Source organism: Caretta caretta, chromosome 3, assembly GCF_965140235.1.
Source record: "Caretta caretta isolate rCarCar2 chromosome 3, rCarCar1.hap1, whole genome shotgun sequence".
NCBI classification, from domain to species: domain Eukaryota; kingdom Metazoa; phylum Chordata; order Testudines; family Cheloniidae; genus Caretta; species Caretta caretta.
The window spans coordinates 191,359,716-191,383,826 of NC_134208.1; the positions used below are offsets into that span (position 1 = coordinate 191,359,716).

A 24,111-nucleotide genomic window follows, 5' to 3' on the forward strand; every position below is an offset into this window, starting at 1 on the left:
GGAGCGAGGGAGGGAGTTTTGCGGCTGCAGGGTTGGAGCACGCCGCAGGTCCGCCCCTCTCACGCGCTGGCCGCACACCTCACACCCGTGTCACACCCCCACCGCCGAAGCAGCCGAACACCACGTCCCCCCCAACCAAATCACACCCAACGGCGCCAGAGCCGGGGGGGAGGGGGCGTGTAACGGCCCCGCGTGTCTGTACGGCTGCCCGCCGGCGACGACCAAGTGGCGGCGGCAGCGGCGGCTCTGAGTCCCAGGGACGGTCTCGGCGCCGGAAGCGGCCGGGCAGAGGGGGCGGGGCCGGGCAGGGGTAGCGGCGGCGGAGCCAGCCGGCAGCGCCATGGCCAAGTGGGGCCAGGGGGACCCGCGCTGGATCGTGGAGGAGCGAGCGGACGCCACCAACGTGAACAACTGGCACTGGTGAGCGGGCGGGGAAGGGGGGGCCCGGCGGCCCGGTCCCGCTGCGCGGGCTGGGCGGCATCTTCTCCCCCTCCCCGCCGCGGCTGGGGCTGTCCGGACCGAGTCTGGCGCCGGCAACCGCGGGGTTTGCTGCCGGCCCCACGCTGAGCCTCCCGCGGGCGGCGGCCGCTGGCCGGGGGCCCGAGGCCACGCTCGGTTTGTAGCCAGGGGGAGCCGCGGGGGCTTGCCCCGGGCCCGGCTGCGGCTCACCCCCTCCCCGCCCGCCCTTCTGCCGCAGGACGGAGCGGGACGCGACCGGCTGGTCAAAAACCCAACTGGAGCAGCTGCTGGTGGGGATCGCGGTGGGCAGTGAGGCGGGCAGCTGTGAAATAAGCGACCTGAAGCAAATGGAAGGCGAAGCCTCCTGCAACAGCCGGAAAGGGAAACTGATTTTCTTCTACGAATGGAACATAACACTTAGCTGGAAAGGTAAAAATGCCCCTTCTCGCTTCTCGTGTCAAGAGAAATACAGCAGGAGGCGGTGCTGCCCCTGGAGGCTGCAAACTCGTGCAGGCAGCAACGGCAGCCTTTTTGGATTGTGGAGTGCGCTAGGCTGGTGGGTCTCAAGCGGGGTCCGGGACCCCCTGAGCAGGTCTCAGGGGGTCTGCCAAGCAGGGCTGGCATGAGACTTGCTGGGGCCAGCACTTCAAAGCACCCACTGCATGGGGCTGAAGCCCAGGGCCCTGAGCCCTGCCACCCAGGGCTGAAGCTGAAGCCTGAGCAACTTAGGTTCATGGGGCCTTGGGGCAGTTTTCCTGATTGCTACCCCTTAACGCTGGTCCTGGCTTTTATTTGCAGAAAAACAATTGTTGTGGGACAAGCAGGCCATGGAGTTTTTATAGCATGGGGGGGGGGAGCATGTATCAGAAAAAGATTGAGAACCCCTGCATTAGGACAATAATCTTCTTAATATTTGGGTGTATTTCTCACATTCTTCTCAGCACTTGCTGTCAGTCTTGCTGATGCTAGGCCAGCTAAAAGTGCTATCCATTCTTACAGCTGTGATTGAAGGATTATCATCATTATGTTCTTATTACACCTCTGGCATTTAGGGCAGTGACAAAGCTCCTGCACTCCTGTCTGTTTCTGGCAAGTCTTTCAGTGGTTCCCCAGCTGTGCCCCAGATTTTTCAGCTCGGCTTCCACAGCTCTTCGCCATGTTGTTTTCGGGCAGCCTCGTTTTTGCTTGCTTCAGGTGTCCATCTTATTGCTACTCTGTGATGGAATCAGTTTCCATCTGAAGCACGTGACTGATCCAGCTCCAGTGCATCCTGGTAATAATCGTGCTCAGATCCCCTTGGCTGCACTGTCTCCATAGATCTTGGTTTGAGATTGTTCTGGGCCAAAAGATAGAAACTACCCAGTATTATCCTTTCTCTTAGAAGATTCACTTTTTCTGCTCAAAACTTCGTAATCATAGAAACATTGGGCTGGAAGGGACCTCGCGATGCCATCTAGTACACCTCCCACATTGAGGCGGGACCAAATATTTGTACATCATCCCTGAAGGTCTTTGTGTCACCTAATCTTAAAATAGTAATGAATTTCCATCCTTTGTGTCACTGGAAAAGTTGCTTCAGGTTTGTTTACCACATTTCCACATGAGCGCTGAAAACTGTGGCTAATAAATACAGCATATCTGGACATTAAGACCTGAATGGGGCCCTGTAGGCCAGGGGTGGGCAAACAATGGCCCACAGGCCACATCTGGTCTGCCAGCTATTTTAATCCAGTCCTTGAGCTCCCGCTGAGGATTGGAGTCTGGGGCTTGCGCCGCTCCGGTGCTCCAGCTGGGGAGCAGGGTTCGGGGGTCTCTCTGTGTGGCTCCCGGAAGCAGCGGCGTGTTCCCCTTCTGGCTCCTATACATAGAGGCAGCCAGGGGGCTCTGCTCTGCATGCTGCCCCCACTCCAACCGCCGCCCCGCAGCTGCGATTGTCTGGGAACCACAGCCAATGGGAGCTGCAGGGGTGGCGCCTGCGGATGGGGCAGCACGCAGCAGAGCCACCTGGCAGTGCCTCCATGTAGGAGCTGGAGCGGGGACATGCCGCTGCTTTCGGGAGCTGCTTGAGGTAAGCGCTGCCCAGAGCCTGCACCCCTGAGACACGCGCCCCCTGCCCCAGCCCTGATCCCCCTCCCGCCCTCCGAACCCCTTGGGCTCAGCCCGGAGCACCCTCCTGCACCCCAAACCCCTCATCCCCAGCCCCACCCCAGAGCCTGCACCCCCAGCCAGAGCCCTCAACCCCGCTGCCCCAGCTTGGAGCCCCTTGCTGCACCCTGAATACCTCTTTTCTGGCCCCACCCCAGAGCCCGCACCCCAAACCCAATTTTGTGAGCATTCATGGCCCGCCATACAATTTCTATACCTAGATGTGGCCCTCAGGCCAAAACGTTTGCCCACCCCTGCTCTAGGCAGACTCTACATCTACATGGAGCCCCCTGAAGTCAGTGATGTTCTGTGTGCTTGTGTTGGTCTGGCCATACAAACCTGCTTGCAGGATCGGGGTTTTGTGTGGTAGTGTACACAAATTTCCTGGAATGATTATCCTAGAAAGCAAACTCTTTGATAGGTTGGAGAAGCGGTAATATTTTCATAAACTGAATTGAAATGGCAAAGGAAACGGAGAGGAACAAAATCAGTGAGTCTCAGCTACTAAAATAGGTTATTTTGAAATAATCTTGAAACAACGCTCTCTCTTTCTTGAATTTTTTTCCATACTTTAATTTTATTTCTCCAAAACAGATACGTTCCGATTCATTATTTTTGAATAAATTAGAACATGACTCATTTTACTCTGAAAGAAGCAGGCATTTTCATTGTGACAATCCTGATCTGCTTTTTATGACTTGTTTGCATTGTTTAAAATTATCGAGCATACAGATTATAGGTATTCAATTAATGTGTTCATGGTAGCAGTGAGGAAACGAGGAACTGTTTCAGGAAAAGTGTAAAGAAAATATAGACATCTTTGTAATACAGTATGTAGAGAAAATTGCAAAAAGGAGTGTGAATAATTTCAAGACTTTTTTAAAAGTGAATTATTGAGATACACTAGCCAGTGTGAATTAATACAACTGCTTGATTGATCATGTAATTAGTTCTCTTTAGCAAATTATACCATTCTTTTCAATGAGTATTGTGTAACCATATCTCTTCAGTGAGACGTGTGCTCCACATTTTTCCTTCCCATGGCCAAATCCTAGAGAAGGCTGATGTAAAATAATACACATAGATTGCCATGCTGAAGGGTAGAGTGTTCATTCCCAAAATGTGGTAATTAGCTCTCAGCCAGACTTCAGTCACTACTGCAAGAGAGAGGCTGCATTCACTACTACTCCCATTTCCCTCTCACTCTCCTTGCCCCAAAATAGGATTGTGGTTCAGTGCCGTGAATAGTCCTGCTTTCCACTCCTGTGGGGTGTCTGCAATTTTTCCCTCCCCCTCCATTTAGCTGATGAGCTATTTCATGAAGCTCCTTCCAGTGCTGTGTACATGCCATGCAGAGTCCTGCTGTCCAGCTTTCCTGCAGCTTGGCCACCTGACACAGTAAAATGCATTGTTTATACTGCTTTTAGTTCCCACGTAAGGAGGACCAGGACTGGGGGCCTACTCTCCCAATAACATGCTAGTAACACTCAGGAAATTCAAGACAAGAACATGCAAAGCACCTTATTTTTGTTTCTATTCTGTTTAGGTTCAGTAAAGAATGGAGACAACTTTACATTTTTATTATCGAGTTTGCAAAAAAAACAAAAACAAAACATACATAAATTATACTGATTTGGATGTGTATATGTGCTTATTTATTTGTTTTTCCTAAAGTTAAGTACTTTAGGAAATATTGTCAGAACGCCACCAGCAAGCGTTGAAAAAATTTGTTGTGAGAACCCCTGGGCTAAGAAAACATTCTTAATTGTTGAGATCCATGCAATGTAGGTGTTGAAAATAACTAAAATGAAACAATGTAAAGAGGGGCATGGAGTAGCATCATGCAGGGTGCAGTTATTTAAATAATTTCAATTTAAATTAATTGTAATCAATATTTAAATCACCCAATATATTTTAAAAATAAATATAAAACATTATTTGTCAGTTTTACAAAGCCTCAGGTTACCTTGAAAAAAGTTTAATGCAATTTTAGATTTATAGGAAGTATTTAGATTTATAGGAAGTAAATTTAGATTTAAAGGAAGTATTTCTTCACACAATGCCCAGTCAACCTGTGGAACTCTTTGCTGGAGGATGCTGTGAAGGCCAAGACTATAACAAGGTTCAAAAAAGAACTAAATACATTCATGGAGGATAGGTCCATCAATGGCTATTAGCCAGGATGGGCAGGGATGGTATCCCTAGCCTCTGTTTGCCAGAAGCTGGGAATGAGCGACAGAGAATGGATCACTTGACGATTACCTGTTCTGTTCATTCCCTCTGGTGCACCTGGCATTGGCCACTGTTGGAAGACTGGATACTGGGCTAGATGGACCTTGGCGGGGTGAAAGTAATATTAAATAGTACTTACAGGTACTGGGACCTGGCTTCCCCAGCCAACCCATCCGTGCTGCCTGACCCATGCTGCCTGGGGCTCCGGCGGTGATTTAAAAGGGCCCGGGCTTCTCCCTCCTCCCCCCCGCGTCGGTGGCCCTGCCCATAGGGCCTACCAGAAGGGCTGCCGATGGGCGGGGCAAAAGGGACAGCGACGTTAAAGTGCTGCCATGGCAGTGCTTTAATGTCGGCTGCGTACGGGCCGATACATGGCCGTTCTTTATAAGAACTAAGTTATAAATGCTACATTTAGGGTAGCTTAATTTTATACATTGCGAAGAACAAAATATAATTGTCTTGCTACAAACGTTTCCCAAATAAATAGTTTTTTCCTACCTGCCACAACTTTCTGAGGTGAAAACCAGAAGCGATTAACACTTATGAGCTATTCTTACACTGTGATAAGAGCACTTAATCTCACAGGCATTCAGTGGTCTACCGTATATTAATGCAACTTTCCTTTGTGAACCTGTATTTAAGAGTATTTGCTTGAAGATTCTAATATTCCACTGAAAGTTCTAAGAGCTGCTATTGGTCATGAGTTTGGGTCTGTATCAGTGCTTCCCCCCTGCATGTTCTCTAACCAATTGGAAGTAGAAATAAGATCAGAACTTCTGGGGAGTTTGACAGCATGGAACATTCTCAAACTTAAAGCAATAGTTCTTCCCCCATCTAGTCCTTTTCTGTAATATTCTGCATTCAATCTACTATTTTAAAATGAGCATTTCTTAGCAGAAACAAAATCTATGTAAATCTGAAATTCACTAACAATTAGGAAAGCCTGAATGTCCCAAAATCCACTGTAGCAACATAGACTGGGAAGAAAGTGAAGAACTAGCATCACTTAAATAAAGTAAGTTGATTTAAATTAAAAACATCCGTTTCTTTATTAAATTCTAAAGGTATTATTTGTATCCCCATGGTATTATAAGTATTTTAGTGAAGAGCTTTACATTATGGTGGTAGTTTTAGTAGGTGTTTGTACATGTTCTATAAAAACTACCTATGGACTTGCTGTCCTGGAATCCAGTACACCTGCCGTGCTTTTGAGGAAGGTGCTTTCAATGTTAATTTGTCTAATATTGAAATAACAGTGTCTGAAATGTAATGTGGTCCAGTTGATCCAAAATGGGACTGGGAACCAAAAACTCATTAATACTAGGGCAGTCAAGCAATTAAAAAAATTAGTCACGATTAATCGCACTGTTAAACGATAACAGAATACCATTTATTTAAATATTTTTGGGTGTCTCCTACGTTTTAAAATATATTGATTTCAGTTACAACACAGAATACAAAGTGTACAGTGATCACTTTATATTTATTTTCATCATCTGAGTCAGATGCCACCAGCAGAAAGTTGATTTTCTTTTTTGGTGGTTTGGGTTCTGTAGTTTCCGCATCTGAGTGTTGCTTTTTTAAGACTTCTGAAAGCATGATCCACACCTTGTCCCTCACAGATTTTGGACAGCACTTCAGATTCTTAAACCTTGGGTCGAATGCTATAGCTATTTTTAAAAATCTCACATTGGTACCGTTTTTGCGTTTTTTGTCAAATCTGCTGTGAAAGTGTTCTTAAAATGAACATCATCCGAGACTGCTTTAACATGAAATATATGGCAGAAAGTGGGTAAAACAGAACAGGAGACATACAATTCTCCCCAAGGAGTTCAGTCACAAATTTAATTAACACGTTAGTTTTTTAACGAGCATCATCAGCATGGAAGCATGTCCTCTGGAATGGTGGCCAAAACATGAAAGGGCATACGAATGTTTAGCATATCTGGCATGTAAATAACTTGCAACACCGGCTACAAAAGTGCCATGCGGATGCCTGTTCTTACTTTCAGGTGACATTGTAAATAAGAGTCAGTCAGCAGTATCTCCCTTAAATGTAAACAAACTTGTTTGTCTTAGCGATTGTCTGAACAAAAAGTAGGACTGAATGGACTTGTAGGCTCTAAAGTTTTACATTGTTTTATTTTTGAGTGCAGTTATGCAAGAAAAAATATCTACATTTGTAAGTTACACTTTCATGTTAAAGAGATTGCACTACAGTACTTGTATGAGGTGAATTGAAAAATACCATTCCTTTTATCATTTTTACAGTGCAAATATTTGTAATCAACAATAATATAAAGTGAGCACTGTACATTTTGTATTCTGTGTGTAATAGAAATCAATATATTTGAATGTAGAAAAACCTCAAATATTTAATACATTTCAATTGGTATTCTATTGTTTAACAGTGCGATTAATCGCAATTAATTTGAGTTAATTGCACGCGTTAACTGTGATTAATCAACATCCCTAATTAATATTAATCACAGTTCTGACACTGGAACCTTTGGGGTTTTGGACAAGCCATTTTATCCTTCTGTGTCTTAGTTGCCACATCTGTAAAATGTCAATAATAATATGTGCCTACCTCAAAGTGGATTTACAATGCAAAGCATTACCTCCAGTGAGCAGTGTGGCTCTATCCAGTAAATATTTAGATTAGAATTTGCTCACCGGCACAGATATTTTCTGTCCAACTGACTGATATGTACAGCATTATTAAGTTTTTAAAAAATAAAAATTGAATGTTTAAAAAGCCTCTATTACTGTTAGTCATAAAGTAGACCTTCCAGTTAGTATTATTTGTATCTTTGTTGGGTTTTTTTGTAATGATTACATGGTTTCCCAACACTTCCCTAAACTCTTATTCATCCAGCAAGCTTGGCTAGAAATGCCATCCTGCAGGTATGTGCCCCATTGTTCAAACAATAAGTCTAAACACACATTTTCTTTGGGCACGCTGATTGACTAAGAAATAAAAAAACCTAATTTTTCCTTCAGATATTAACAGAAACTGCACATAAATGTCTTTTTGCCTACTTTAGTGTGAGCTTCACCTGCGGCAAGTCAGGATATATTCATGCATGGGCATTTCTTTCAGTGGATAGTCTGGTGCTCATTCGTGGCACAATCCTGTGCATAAAGTTGTTAAAGGAAGTTTTTCCATTGAGTTAAGTGACAGTTGGATCTGGATATTTGGAAGATGCAACTTCTGAGTGACTTTGTGTCTTTAAGCTGATTCACCCCTTTGCAGCAGTGCCTGTCCCTGCAGGGTGTTACTGCAAAAATGTAGTACATGATATTGCAGGGTGTTTGTTACAGGGTTTTGCTGTGAGCATTGATGAACATCTTTGCTGCTGGGCAGTTGTACATGTTAAAATAACATTTAATGGTATGACATAAGACACTGTAAAGGTAATTGGTGCTATGACAGACTGGAAATGCCACTGGTACAGTCTGAAGAGCATTTAAACCAGATCTGCTGGGTGAATAAATTTAATGAACAACGAGAAACTTTTTAAGAATAAGAGGAGGAATCTTTACTAAAACAAAAGCTGTTCACAGAACTGTAATAATTAAAGCAGAACAGTGTGGACTAAGGGCCTGATCCTGCGACTTCTTGCACTCATGTGCACTGCTGTGCCTGTGTGGAGCCCCATTGCTGTCAGTGTCTGTGTGTGTGTGTGCGTGCAAGTTCCAGGATCATGATCTAGGGCTTCATTTATGATGGCATGTATAGTACAAGCACTGCACACGCCTAGAACAGATGTAAACAGCAGTGTAGATGATGAGACGCTGCTTAGACAAGTAAAGACATACCCTAAGGTTCTGGCATAGCTCCTACACAGCTCTCTCTACACTCCACAGTGCCTCCCATTGCTGTTTTTAGCAGTGTCGTGTCCTACTGCCTCCCTGCTGCTGGAGCCTTTCCCTGCCATAGTGAAAGGTTTTGACAGTGGGGAAAGACTCTCTGGCAGGGGAGAGGCAGTGGAAAAGGCTTCAAGAGCTCCCCATTACTGGAGCTTTTCCTCATCACAGGGAGCTGCTGGAGCCCATCCCTGTGGCAAGGAGAGGCTGTGGCTGGTGGGAGGCCGTGGGGAGAGGTTCTGACCTTTCCTCACTGCCTCCCCCTGCCAGAACCTGTCCCTGCTTTCCACTGTGGAGTGTAGCTACACATACGCTGCACGCTACTGCAAGTGTAGGCAAGGCCTTACTAGCGTAGGGATTACTACCACGAGTTGCCCTGTTGAGGTCAGTGGCACTATTTGCAAAGCAAGTACTTCTCTCAGAAGCGTTTGCAGGATCAAGCCTTTTATTTTTAAACTTCAATAGAGATGTATATAGCTCTGTGCATGTATACATAGTATTGCTGACTTATGTTAACAGCCCTAATATGCTAGGCGATTTCCAGACATTCACAAAGGGATGCTCCCTGCTCCAAGAAACTCTAAGGATAGACAGAGTGACATTAGCAGAAAGGGAACAACAAATAGGGTTGTTTTTTTCCCATACAGAATTCAGTTGGATTCACTAGCAGAAGTAGGCCTTTAAGAAGGATATAATGGTGATGGGGAAGGCCACAACATGCGTAGGGGCTGTATGGAAGAAAGCACAAATGTGATTGTGCAAGAAGTTGACAAATGGACAGATGAGGGTAAGAACATTGGCAGAATGGCAGCACAAAGCTTGATTAGGGAGGAGGTGTTTGTACTCTCATGCACCTACACAGAAGTATCAGTGACTCACTGAGATGATATCCTAAGTTTAAAAGCAGCTTAATGAGTTTGTGTTTTATTAATTTCATTTTAGTTCTTTCAGTTGGTTTAATTATTCTTCTTTGAGTGATTGTTCCTACGTATAGTGCACTTCAGGTTGCGCATGCGCTCAGGATGGCTGTTTTTTCCTAGCAGTGTCTGTCTGGTCCACACACATGCATCCATTCTCCATCAGCTGCATGCCAACAGAATAAAGGGGCCTGTTGGATCACCACCATCTTAGTTCCTTCTTGCCACTTGTGGTCTATGATGGAGCTTCACTGTCCTTGCTGACTACTTCAGCTCTCTTTGTAAATAGTTTTAGAAGTTTAAAAAAATTTCTTAAGTAGTTTTTAGTATAGTTAGATAGTGTTAACGGTTTGGTTTCCTATTTTTTGGTCTGTGTGAGGGGAACCACACACACACAGTTTCAAAAACTGCATGAAGGGCCACAAACGCTTCCTGGTCACAGACTTCCCTGACACCTGTTTGTTATGGATGCCTGGGGGAAACGCACATCCCATCCAAGTGCAGAATCTGTTTCTTTGTCACTGAAATCCTCTTCCGTACTGAAGGATCTGTTGCGCTTTACTTCAACAACCTGAGCTGTGAAAATGACTCTTGACTCCAATGGCTGCAGCTTGCATCCCAGCTCCAGAAGACCTGTTGTTCCCTGAACCTTTTGTCTAAGAGAGCACCAGCCCTTGCAGAAAGGTTAGAAAGACTTTGACCTACTACAGCTCCATGAGACTGATGGGGGTGACCTCTGGTAAACTTTTACCATGTATATAGGAACTTTTGTTTTTTATGTGTTTTTTTTCTGCTTTTGCCCTTAAAAATAAATGCCGTTTGCTTTGGGAAGGCTCCAGGCAAGTGCAATCTCACCTTGCTAATTATGATTCTCCAAAGGATTTTAGCCTCCCTTATTTGGTAGGAGGACAGAGCAAAAGTATGCGTGGGGATACTGTTCAACTCCCTGCTTTCAGTAAAGACTATGATCACACTCACATCCTTCTTAGACTGGGGCATTGACATGGAGGGACAGTCCAAGGGACATGGTCCTCCCAGGAGTCTGTTTCAAATCAGAATCCGATGAGCCTGTGAATGATTCCTCCCATGTATCTGTGGCCAGTCAATCCAGGTGGCCTATAACAAGCAGGGAGGAGTGGAGGCCATCACCCTTTGGAACTATGCAGTCCCATGCAAATTACTTTAACTGCTGCCCACCTGCCAGGGATCCACAAACACCCTAGATTATCTGAGTAAACAGTTCTCCTTAGAATGAGAGTTAGAGCTACGTGACCTGACTCTCCAGAAGATGTTTTTGGGTGTGGGGTCTCTCATCCAAGGATTTTTTTCGCATCCCTTGTGAACAAGTGCAAGAAGTTCTACTCCACGGGGGGTTGTAGTCCAGGCTCTCTGGGCGATGTGTTTCTCAGACAGTGGTTGGGAGCCTTGCAATACCCCTTTATCCCTGATTCCCCTTTTACCTCAGACATTGAGGAAAATCAGACAACATAAAGCACAAGTCATGCACCAGGTTGGCCAACAGTTCTAAAGTACTCTACACTTCTGCAACTATCTGCCTGAGCTCCCCTCTGCATTCTCCTGGTACCTTAACTATTAACCCAGGACAAAGGACAGACCCAGCCACGCTTCACCTGAAAACATGGTATTTGTATGGCTGTTGGGGTTGTTCAGCTGATGTCCAGGCTATCGTAAGCAGCAGTAGAAAGGACTCTACCAGGAAATGTTACAAAGCAAAATGGAAATATTTTTGTTTTGGTGTAACTGACAGGGAATTCCTCCTTCACAGGCAAAGATTCTGAATGTATTGGACTCCTTTTGTCCTTAAATCCTCAGGGCTGTCTTTTAGCTCACTTAGAGTACACCTTTTGGTCATCAGTGCATTTCATCTGCTGGTAGACACTTACTCTATATTTTCCCACTCTGTCACGGTCTGCTTCCTGGTGAGTATGATTTGAGACTTCCCTCCAGTGGCAAAACCAGTACCAACCTGGGACTTGAACTTTGTGTTCTCAACCATTACTAAGTCACCATTTGAGCCCTTGGGATAATAGTGTCCTGGGTTAATAGTTAAGGTACCAGGAGAATGCAGAGGGGAGCTCAGGCAGATAGTTGCAGAAGTGTAGAGTACTTTAGAACTGTTGGCCAACCTGGTGCATGACTTGTGCTTTATGTTGTCTGATTTTCCTCTTTACTAGATCTGTCTGTGAAGGGAACATTTTTGGTCACTATCATGTCAGCCAGAAGACTTGGAGCTAGAAGTGCTCATGGCTGACCCTCTAATTTTATACAGTTTTCCACAAGGGCCAGGCATCTGTGAGACATGCTAAGTTTGTCCCTGAGGTGGTGGTGCATCAACCAAAGTATCTATCGATCTGTGTTTTAGCCTAAACCTCTTTCTAGCTAGGAAGAGGTGGCATGGCACTCACTGGCAACATAGGGCTCTTGCCTTTTTCCTGCAAAGAACAAAGTCCTTTCAAAAGTCTCCTAGACTTTGTCACATTTTCAGAATGTCTGAAAGGAGATGCCATCTCCTCTCACAGGCTGTCAAAGTAGATTTTGGGATGCATCCTACTCTGAGATGAACAATTTCTCCCTTGAGGATAGCATATGAACATACACAGTTTGAGTTTAGGCATCATTGGTAGCTTCACATAGCGATGTCCCTATTACTGACATCTGCAGAGTTCTCTGCACTATGTGCTGGTGCAAGCAGCTGCTTCTAATATTTCTCTAGGCAGGGCAGTTCTGCAATCTGTTGTGCCATAGGATTCCAGGCACCCACCTCCTTAAAGAGACAGTGCTTGTGAATCACCTGAAGTGCACTACATATAGGGACAATCAGTCGAAGAAGGATGCATTAATCTTAATTTGAGTTCTTTGAGATGGGTTGTTCCTGTGTAGTGCATTACCCACCTTTCCTCCCCCCTGTTTAGTCAGTAGAGAGGGAACTGTAATGGTAGTGGTTTATTCCCCTTTATTCCCTTGGTGTGGAGCATGAAGAGTGTGGGGGCAGATATGTGGAACAGATGGACACTGCTAGGGAAAAATCTCCAGTTCTGGGCACATGGAGGGCATGCAAAACCTGAATGCACTATGTGCAGGGACAACACATTTCAGAAAACTTAAGTTACTACAAGGTAAGTAATCCATCCTTTTAAATAGTAGTTCTGCAGAAAGCATTTACAAGGGTAAAACTGCTACGATGGAAAATACAGTTATTTAGTTATTACATTTAAGAATTCATTCTGTTAATGCAGGTACAATGAAAGAATCTGGTGAGGAACATGAGGGATTTGTTGAAATTCCTAACCTGTCAGAAGAAAATGAGGTGGATGATACAGAGGTAGGTAATAAATACTAACATAGCTGTATAGGGCAGGAATTTTGAAATAAAATTAATAACTTTGGCTGCCATTAAATTTTCTGTTAACTGAATAATAGTTACCAAAGGGTTTTAAAAAAAAAAGCGTAATTAGTGAATACCTGGGAGAACAACATGACTTAGCTAGGGGCTCACTTCATCGAATGCATCCGATGAAGTGAGCTGTAGCTCACGAAAGCTTATGCTCAAATAAATTTGTTAGTCTCTAAGGTGCCACAAATACTCCTTTTCTTTTTGCGAATACAGACTAACACGGCTGCTACTCTGAAACATGACTTAGCTGTCTGTCTTTAGTGATCTAAAGATAAAAGATGTCAAGAGCCAAAAACATTAATGGCTCACTTCTGTCCTCCGATACGTAAATACATATCCTCCAAAGTTAGCTACTAAGCATACACAATATCAGACTTTAAAAGATGCAGCTCGTGGTAATACAGAGCCACGTGTTTGAGATAAGAATTGAGCCCTATGTTTGCTTCACTGTTTGTCATTTTTTAATCTTAAGGCCTTTACTTTGGTGCTAGCCTAATGATATAGTTGATACTGTGGTCTCTAAAGAACTCCTGCATAGGGGGAGAAACCTATCTGAACTTCAGCTAGTTCTTGATTTATTATGGAGACAAAATTGCTTGTGTTTCCTTTTAGAAAAAGAAAAAGTATCCAGTTTTAGCTTAAAGGCATGATAAAGTAGGAAAGTTTGCACTTGAAATATCTATTCTGCACCTGTCCTCTGAATAAACCAACACTGTTGTTCCCCAAAAATCAAATTGTACAAAGCATCTCTTAGATTTGTATGTTTGTTTACAGATAAGTGTAAGCAAAAAGAAAGGAGATGGAGATGTGCTAAAGGATCTTATGAGAACAGAAGGAACTTCAAAAGTCAGGGAGGCTCTCAGACATTATCTGAAAGTTCTTAAAACAGGTACATTAACATCATTTCTGTGACTATATGGGCCAACTATGTGCAATCTCCCTGCTTGAATAGATTGATCCATTTTCATCTGAGTTGGTAGAAACGGTTTTCATATCACTTTAAGAACAAAACAAAACCCCAATGCCTTCATTTTAATGCAGTATTATAATTAAGGTTTTAATTTCACCAAAGTCAGGATATTCAAAGTTGTTTGTTTTGGATTAAAGCCCAGGAGGCACTAATCAGGACCAGAACCATATTGTCATAAGCGCTATTCAAACATATGAGGAGATACAGTCCCTGCCTTAAAGATCTTACAAATTAATTGGCTGAGCAAAGCAAGGCCATACACTTAACTCAATGGCATTTCTCTATCTGTAATGTGGTAACTTCTGAAAACAGTATCCAATCAATTCCAAAATTTCAGGGAATGTTCTAGGCATAAGTGGACAGAACTCTATTAATTTTGGTGAAAAATCAAAAACTGCAAAAGCCTGAATTTAGTGGAAATCAGGCTATTCTCATTTTCAGATCTTTACCAAAATAAATATGGCTCTGAGCAGAGGGGGAAGGGCTTGGTTGTAGTGGGGGCGAGGGGCGTAGTTGCGTGTAGAGGTTGGCCTCATGTTAGACGGTATTTTTTACTTCCTCTGTTTACAGAGTTTACTCTGGGAATGATCCTACCAACCAAAACTTCAGCTGGTCTGGAGCTAGCGGTTAAAAAAAAATTGAGTGAGAATAACGTGCAGGTATGCTGGCTTTAGGAGTTACCATGTAAGTTTCACTGGGAAAGGTGGATGCTATTGGCCCCAAACTCTGCCATCATAGGAGGAATAGAGAATTTAAGATTTATCCCGTGACTAACGTCAGATGTACATAGTGCTATAATGTGGAGCATTCATCTGTAACAGTAAGTGTTTGGTGCACTTTTAAAATCACCTTTGGGATGGAGACCAGTAAATTCACCAACATGAATGCTATGACCAGTCTGTGTAGTGCTCAGGTAATGTGGAAATAGAATAATTGCTGGGCCACAGAATCTTCAGACAGTGAAAGGGAGATCAAAGGTGTCCTGTTCTTCAGTTCCAGTGTTCTGTCAGTAACAATGACAGCTTCAAGAGGGAGAGGCTGAAATTTGTCTGCTTCCCTCATTTCCTCAGTCATTATTAATTCATTCCACATTCTGTTGCCTGTCACCAAAAGCATGTTAGGGTTGCCACAGATTTTTCTAGTGCCTGACTGTGGTGCTCACTTAATCTAATCCTAATATAGAATAGTATGTTATCATGTAATTAATGCATATGCACAAGGGAGGAGGCTTACTATTGCTTGGGCAGCCTTAAACTTGGCGTTTCCTAACTTTTGAGTGGTTGACTTTGCAAACTTAATGATGTTTTTCTAGTATAGAGTTTTGGTGTGGAATATATATATATTTTCTATTCATATACAATGGCACTTTATCCTGAGTTTGCTTTGCAGGATTCTGTTTTACCAGTTTCTTTGGATACAGTTGGTGTAAAAATTCCAACAGTAAAGATACTTCTGAAAGAGATGTTTGACTCTCCGGTAGAGGAGCTTTATAGCATCTTCATAACTAAGGAGGTAAGAAGCCTTTTTATAGCAAAGGACCACACGTTCTCAGTGATGTAACGGCAGGGATTGGTGCTCCAGAAAGGAGAAAAGTTATTTTATTTGAAGAGTTTAATTATAATCAGTAATCAGAAATATTATATGTAGGGCCTTACCAAATTCACGGCCATGAAAAATGTGTCATAGACTGTGAAATCTGGTCTCCTCCCATGAAATCTGGTCTTGTGTGTGCTTTTACCCTATATTGTACAAATTTCACAGGGTAGACCAGCGTTTCTCAAATTGAGGGTCCTGACCCAAAAGGGAGTTGCAGAGGGGTGGCGGTATTGCCACCCTTACTTCTGCGCTGCCTTCAGAGCCGGGCGGCTGGAGAGCAGCAGCTGTTGGCCAGGTGCCCAGCTCTGAATGCAGCACCCTGCCAGCAGCAGCACAGAAGCCAGGGTGGCAATACCATACCATGCCACTCTTCCTTCTGTGCTGCCACCTTCAGAACTGGGTGGCAGGAGAGTGGTGGCTGCTGATTGAGGTCCCAGCTCTGCAGGCACCAGCTCTGCCTTCAAAGCTGGGATCCTGGTCAGCAGCCTCCGCTCTCCAACTGCCCAGCTCTGAAGGCAGCACCGCTGCCAGCAGCACCGCTGAAGTAAGGGTAGCAGTACCGCAATCCCCCTCACCCCCAAATAATTTTGCAAAACACACCCTCCCCCCCCACCCACCCACACACACACACACACCCCTTTTGGGGGTCAGGACCCTTACAATTACAACACCGTGAAATTTCAGATTTAAATAGCTGAAATCATGAAATTTATTATTTTTTAAATCCTATTGACTGTAAAATTGACCAAAACGGACCTTGAACTTGGTAGGGCCTTAATTTTATGTAACTTTCATAGTGCAACTAACACATTCCCACTTGTACAACAAAAGTGGGAAATCTAGTCAAACAGGGACTGAAATACCATCAGCTACTTACTTCTAGTAACTTCAGCTATAGTACCATAATGCAAGGTGTAAGGTGGTCTTGGGTCTCTCCCCGTCTGTCAGGGAGGGAGACCACACCCCTTGCTACAATGCCTCTGGAGCGACTCAGTTCAGGGGGAAATTAGCAAACAGTTAATAGGCCCAAACCTGCAATCCAGGCCGGGCAGCAATTGAGTCTGTGAGCCGCAGCCAAGGTGGGGCAGCCAACAAGTAAGGGCTCTGGCCTGCAGTCAGGCAGAACAACTATGAGTCTGTAGGCCTGGGGGCCTCAGGGCAGTGCCACAAACAGTTAATGGCTCTGGCTTGCAGTCAGGCAGAGCAGCAATGAGTCTGTACTAGGACCAGAGCCCTCAGTCAGGGCAGGGCGGCAAACAGTTAACATCTCTGGCCTGCAGTCCGGCAGAGCAACACAGCAGTGTAGGCGGATCAGCTCTTTGGCGGGGCCGACAGCAAAACCGTCTGGCATCCTAGCTCGGGTGGGCAACAGACCGACGCAGGCCTCTTGCCAGGGGTGGGGTGGCAGGGGGATGCAGGCCCACCCAACTCCACTGCGTCCCGGCCAAGGGCCCTAACAGTGGTGGAGTGGTCCACCACTGGGTCAGCAGGTAAATCCGGCCACAACACGTTGGCCGGCTTACAGTCAGTAACACAGCCAAATCCTATTCGGCTTCCCTAGGCTCCTTCCTACACTCCCATTTGAGGGGTACCTGGGTTCCGGGGTCCTTGTTTGTCTCACTGGGGTAAACAGCTAGTGGCAGCCCTAACAGCTCCTTGGTGTCCCTGGTGTCTGGCAGCTCCGGCAGTCCCTCCAGGTCTCTGCCACTGTAGCGGTCTCCATGGGGTCTGAGCTCCAGCTGCGGGGGAGATGCATCTTGCTCCTCCAGCAGCTATCCTCCAACTGAGTTGGAGGGTCTGCCTTTTATATTTCTGGTTCCTGTCCTGCCCCTCTGCTTCCGCGGTGGTCGTAGGTGTCCTAGGTGCAGGTCTCCCCAGGCCCCTGTCTGTCAGGGAGGGAGACCATGCCCCCTCGCTACAAGGGTTCCACTTGTAATTCTAACTAGCACCATTTGTTCTATTAGTGCTGTTGTTACCTTTGAAGGTAAAGAACTATCATAGTGTGTAAAGTGGAGAGCAAAATGGAGATATTTAGTTTATCGGTGTGTGTTTATTTCGTTGAGCTCTGTGTATTGAGGTGAAGCTGGCCAGCTAGCCTTGTCCAAAGGAAGGGTCTGCTAATTTTCCTGGTTCTGTCAGCAGGCTTTTGATGCCATTGCCTGTGAGGAATTGATAACTTACTTTCAGATCTTTCCAAAGTAGACAGACTGGCCCCTTTGGTAGTTCTGTTTTTTTTTCTTTCTGAGCATCCCTAGAAGGTGGTGCTGGGCCATTGTTTATCAACCCACAACAGCTCCACTAATAGAGATTGGGAAGTCTTACGCTTCATGTCATTAGTATGCAAGTGAAATGCAGCTCTGTCTCCTTTGCACTCAGCTTAGAATAATAATAAATACTCAGTAATAATAAATACTTTATGTAAACACTTGTAATCCAAAGAGCTTTACAAATGTTAAGCATTCTTATCCCCATTTTACAGATGGATTCCATTAGCTAGTATGTGTTTGGATATGATTACATCTACCTCTCTTTCAAGGTTTACTGTGGAGAAGCACTAATATAGCAAGTTTAGGATGCATCATTGTCCTCCTAAGAAGCCCTAGAATATATCAGAAGATTTTAGACTGGAATGCTAATACTTCCAAAAATCATAATTCTCAGGAGGATCAGGGATTAATGTCAGTCTTCTGATATGGGATAGAGAATATAACATCTCATGACTTTCTGACTAATCCTGCTCCATGTGTCCAGACTGCTGCTTCCATCTCATCGGGGCAGAAGGAGGATCAGTCTGCCTGTTTCCTAATCCAAATATAGCTGCAGCCACTTCACTTCACTTGCTTTGAACTCTCTACCTCTGTTTTACCTAATGGTCCCTTTTACCTACCAAGCGTGTTTCTCAGAACTTGGTAATGTGACAGAGTTCCTCCTCTGCCTTGGTGGGTCCTGCGCTTATTGGTGGATTTGCTTACCTCAGTTTGGCTACTTTTGCTAGTGGCTCAAATCTGCCGTTCACTCAGCTAACCACATCACTGGCCAGCATGGGGAAAAGGAAGGAGAACAATCCCCACAGAGATAGCTCAGTGGTTTGGGCATTGGCCTGTTAAACCCAGGGTTGTGAGCTCAATCCTTAAGGGGCCAATTTGGGATCTGGGGCAAAAATTGGGGAGTGGTCCTGCTTTGAGCAGGAGGTTGGACTAGATAACCTCCTGAGATCCCTTCCAACCCTGATATTCTATGATCCACATAGTGGGTTGGGGGACAGGCCAGGGACCTTCCCCTCTGGTGGGACCCACAGTCCAGGTCAACTCCTCTAATATCCAATGGGGGGAACCCAGGCCCGCCCTCTACTCCGGGTTCCAGCCCAGGGCCCTGTGGATCACAACTGTCTACAGTGTTTCGTGTGACAGCTACAACTCCCTGGGCTATTTCCCCATGGCCTCCTCACCACAGGACCTTCTTCCTGATGCCAGATAGCATTTGTACTCCTCAGTCCTCCAGCAGTATACCTCTCACTGACTGAAGTGAGGTCTTGAGGTCCTTTTTAAACCAGGTGCCCTTATTTTAGCCTGCCTGTCTTAATTGATTCTAGCAGCTTCTTAATTGGCTCCAGGTGTCCTAATTAGCCTGCCTTAATTGGTTCCAGCAAGTTCCTGATTGTTCTGGAACTACCCATTACCTTACCCAAGAAAAAGGGATCTGCTTAATCTGGGGCTAATATATCTGCATTCTGTCACTCTCCTGTAGCCATCTAGTCTGACCCTGTCACAGTAACTTAATCATATTATGATTTTTCTTAGTGAAGTCAATGATATATTGATTTGACTAGAGCACTTTTTAAAGTTCAAACGCATAAAATTGCTTTTAGAGAGCCATGCATTAATCACAGAACCATTGGCATTAGGAGTGTCCAGTAGCCCTTTTAGTTCATCCCAGTATCCTGGAAGAATGCGTTATATATCACTAAGCTATCCAGAAATCGTAGAAGTTATGTGTTATTGAATAGCTGATTAAATTCTTACACTATGCATGTTTGCTTTTTGTTTCCCTAGTTGGTGCAGAAATTTTCTAAAAGTTGTGCTGTGATCCAAGCCAAAAGAGGAGGGAAACTTCAAATGTTTGATGGTTGTATTACTGGTGAATATATAGAATTGGTAAGTTGAAACCTTGAAGTTTAAAATCAGATGCCATGTTCTGCCCTTTTGGAGTCTCACACTGGTGATGTTTAGGTCCAGAAGGTTCTTAATTTGCTACTCCACAGGGGAGAATACACTGTAAAATGTAACCTTGCTTTAGTTTCTCTAATGCAGATTTAGTTCATAAAAAACAAAATATGACCATGCAGAAGATTCCTGACTTTCTCCTTTTCTGGCCCAGATTATCTATCATGTAGGAAAACCCTCACTTGGAACCATGGGAAGAGGAAAACTGTGTATGATTGCCTTACAGAGTTTTTCTACCACTGTCTCTTTTAATAGAAGAGTTTGGGATTGAGTTTACAGATTAGCGGTAGTACCACTTACCAAACATGTGGATCTCTGGAGAAGCAGATCCCATTCTTTTCAGAGCCAGAAGCTATACTGTCCCTGGCTACGCTCCCCTAGAGCTACATAGGGGCAGCTGAGGAAGGTAATCTAGTGTAGACCTGTATTAACTCCTCCTGGATTTCCACACAAAATGAAGCAAAGAGTAGTGCCATGGAGAGCTCTGCTTTGATGTGGGAGCATGTCCCAGTTACACTTCTTCTCTTGTCAGAGATCAGTGGTATCACCATTCTGAATGTCAAAAATTGTTTCTTAGATGAAAAAACGACCTAGGGAAAATGCTCTGTCCGGAAGCCCTTTAACTTACCATTCAGCTGTGTGTCAATTCTAGCTTCGAATCCCTTAATTACTTAAATTAAATCCTGAGTAGTTTAAGATAGTAAACATTTTTTTGGAATTAAAATTACTGCAGATTCTAAGGATTTAGTTCTAGGTATTTCATCTTTTAGGCATGCCTCAGATTTCCTAAAGCTCGAGATCCCCTTTCCCCCAAATGGACTGAGAGTGCAGTGGCTCCAGTTACAATAAAGATGTTGAAACTTGGGAACACACTGATGAAATAATTCATTTGATAGTGCCAGTGACTGGCTATAAAAAGATACTCCACACATTTCCAGCTGTAACAATTAAAGAAATTCTTTAGGCAACATCCCCGGTCAACAATCAAACAACTGGCAAGTTCCACATCATAGAGAAATAGTTACAGTGGTTATGTTAAGCACAAATGGAACTGAACCTACTTGGACTCTAGGGGAAGTTGTGAATAAAAAAATACCCCTATTTGTAAACCTCCTTGAAGGATGCGCAAACTCCCTGAATAGGAGAATGCACCACTACTCTAAACCAACTGCTGTCAAATCTGTCTTCCGGATTAAGCCTCTGCCAGTTTGCTTTCAGTTCCCTATTTCAGCCAGTTGCTGAGAATGCTGAGACTCCACACAGTCTAGAACTGATGGAAAGGAGCTCTAGAGCTGTGTGTCATCTTACACATAGTACCACAGCCCAAACCATCTATCTCTTCCAGTGGCCTCAAATGTACATTGAGCAAGATGGGGGATCAGTTACCCTCCACTTTTTTTCGGTGATTTCTCAGAGGAAAATACAGAACCACTGCAGTAATCCCAGTCACCCATGCTAAGGTCCATATTATCAATGGCTGCCGATTAGAGCTATAGCTATAAGCATGAACAACTGACCTTTGTCCATTGCTAGGAGAAAGTAGGGAATTGTGCCCAGTTATGAGTGTCACGATTAGACCTGGATAAAAGCTGGGATTTTCAAGTAAAGTGTGTTCTCTCACATTTACTATTTGTCCAACTTTTGCCAGGTGGAAAAATCAGAAATTGAAGGGAGAAGGCCACAAAATTTTATTTCAGAATTTTGTAAAACAAACTTTTACCAAACCAACTTTTTCAAAGAAAAAACTTAATTTGATAAAACCCTGTTTTATGATGGAAAAAGCTTTCTCATTGGAAAATTCTTGGCCAGTGCCAGCTAGGATTCTCTTGGAATGAGATGTGGCAGGCCCTCAGATGAAATTCTTGAAAAAAGGCAGGGGGGACTATAAGTTTTGTCATGATTTTTGTACATCTGTATCTGTCTTACAGTTACCCAGCCAAAGGATTGTCATGAAATGGAGATGCAGGAACTGGCCTCATGGTATGTCTTTTCTCTAACCCAATAGTATTTACGGGTTGGATTTTCTTAGGGGCCTAAGCCCAGTTTAAATTGTGGCTAAAGTTTGAGAAAGCACAATGTAATGCCTGCTGTTAGTCCCCCTGAGGTAAGGAGTTTGTTCTGTCTTTGTTCTTGTAAGTACATTTATGTACATAATACAACAGCTGAGTTCATGAAAGATTGAATTTTATTTAGTAGTATAGTAAAGCAAACTTTCATTAATCAGGTGTTAAAACAAAGGTTATTAATAAACATATTACTGACTATTGTACCGTCTCTTCTTCCAGAACATTATGCAACGGTTGCTTTGAATTTCAAGGATCGGGCAACTCAAACTGAGTTACAGGTAGAGTGCAAAGGAGTCCCTGTCTGTAATGAAGACAGTACAAGACAGTGTTGGCAGAAGCAGCATTTTAAAGAAATACATGTTTTACTGGAACAGACCAAAGTAAATGCTGAATGACGATAGCACTGTAGTTTTATTAACGCATTACTTTTTTTATATATATATAAAAAAGTTTCTCCCTTTTTTGGCCCCCCCCTCTTTTTTTAAGAAAATTAATTTATTTACAGGGGATGAATAAAGATCCACATCTGTGATACTGTATATAATTTAAGTACTATTTATGGATCTTCAGTGAATTAAATGGCCTCTTCCATAAGTGAGATTATGTATTTAGACACCTTCAGTTTGAGACGTGATCCCTGTTTTATCTATAACTTAAATGTGAATGTGACTCAGATGCTATAGACTTCATGGTATTACATCATACTGGCAAGGCCATTTAGTAGAGACTAATTTGGGCCTGGACTAGGCCTACTTAGTAGCTAGAGCAAATAAGTGACATATGCATTGTTTAGTAAGAATCCATTCCTGGTGGGTAGAATACTGTGTTTAAATGCACTCCTGATTAAAAGGTGAACTGGAAAGTCTTAAAAAAATACCCCAGACGTAGTTTGAGCCTGTAAAATCAAATGAGTGAATTATACAGCCACTTAAAATAAAGCATTTAATCTCAAACCATAACAAAACAAGCTGCAGGCTTATCTTTTCAAACAGCACCGCTACAACTTTGAAAGACTCAGTCACCTAAGTCTTTGCTGTTGGTCCTGAGGGTTAACAAAATTAGAGCAACCCTTGTTGACTGTGGGAGATGCTATTATTTTGATCTGTTTTTCTAAACTCCTGTCTTCATCTTTTCTCTGTCAATGGTACCTGTGATGGGAGTTGATGCTCTCTCAGAGATGCCAGGAAGGCTGTAAGGGAAGTAACTTAATTTTGTATTTCAGCAATTTCCATATTTATTTAAAGAGCCATTCTGACTTGGACTGTTTTCTTCTCTTGGAATTCTGAAAATGTTTTTAGCTTAGACCCTTTCAGTTCACCTTAATGAACCATTCCACCCATGGGAATGTAATGAAAGCAAAGCAAATAAAACCCCAACCGTTTGACACAAATGCACCATAAGGGTTAACCATGATGGGTTAATAGTGAAGCTATAACAGTTTAGCAAGAATGGGGCAGAATTCTTAAATGCATTGAGTAATTTTGTAAACAATTGGAATAAAAAATTACTTACCTGTGCAATACTGAACTTAAGGCAAAATTGTGACAGAGGTGACAGACTGCATTTTAATCAAATGCACAGAATAGCAGTCAGCCATGTTAATAAACAAAATTGTACAGTGAGTGTGCTTTGTTTCCTCTAATGTATGCTGTTCAATAAACTACCACATGCATATGACCAGTTCCTTCCTCCTCCTCCTCCCTCCCTCCCTCCCTCCCTGCTTAAAGGATTCTTTAGAGAATCAAGTTTCCGGCATACAGTTTTATTGTGATAAGACTAAGACCACACAAATTTGGACAGGATACCATATGACATTTACATTGTGTGTAAATTTAAATGACATACAGGACGAGAAAGTTTTTTCTCCCTGACAGCCTCAAGTAGAGCAGGGGAGGAGGACAGGGAAAGAGCAGCATTGTGATGAGAGGGGAAAGTAGAGAATTCCATGTTTATTGTACACTGTGGTTTTCATCCTGAAATGGGATGGTGTGTTAAAAAAAAAAAAACTGAGTCAGACCCCCCCCAAAATGCAATTGATTAAAAAAATTTCAGTCACTCTTTTTAAGGTATTAGCATGATTTTTAGGAGAGCAGGCTTGAGATATCATGACTCTCTTAACCAGTGGTTAATTGTACATTTCTTTAGCAGTTTTATAAAATAGAATCAAGGCTGAATTTAGTTGTTCGGAATGTCCATTGAGAGCAACACAGCAAGCACT

The 24,111-nt window shown here is 43.6% G+C and overlaps 1 protein-coding gene across 1 annotated transcript; it reads left to right on the forward strand.

The window, feature by feature from the left end:
• The first annotated feature begins 9 nt into the window (after window positions 1-9).
• LOC125633468 (activator of 90 kDa heat shock protein ATPase homolog 2) lies at window positions 10-23,570 on the forward strand. Its single transcript, XM_048842782.2, has 9 exons — window positions 10-420; window positions 698-888; window positions 12,881-12,966; window positions 13,813-13,927; window positions 14,579-14,667; window positions 15,398-15,520; window positions 19,657-19,758; window positions 21,756-21,807; window positions 22,113-23,570. The coding sequence occupies exons 1-9, from the start codon at window positions 341-343 to the stop codon at window positions 22,286-22,288; spliced, it is 1,014 nt and encodes a 337-aa protein (XP_048698739.1). The 5' UTR covers window positions 10-340; the 3' UTR covers window positions 22,289-23,570.
• Window positions 23,571-24,111: the final 541 nt, after the last annotated feature.

What these genes read in the sequence shown, in the direction of transcription:
- LOC125633468 (XM_048842782.2), top strand. Translation starts at nt 341, where the DNA reads ATGGCCAAGTGGGGCCAGGGGGACCCGCGCTGGATCGTGGAGGAGCGA. An exon ending in CTGGTGAATATATAGAATTG is followed by an intron (nt 19,759 to 21,755) that starts GTAAGTTGAAAC and finishes TCTGTCTTACAG; the next exon opens with TTACCCAGCCAAAGGATTGT. An exon ending in ATGCAGGAACTGGCCTCATG is followed by an intron (nt 21,808 to 22,112) that starts GTATGTCTTTTC and finishes CTCTTCTTCCAG; the next exon opens with AACATTATGCAACGGTTGCT.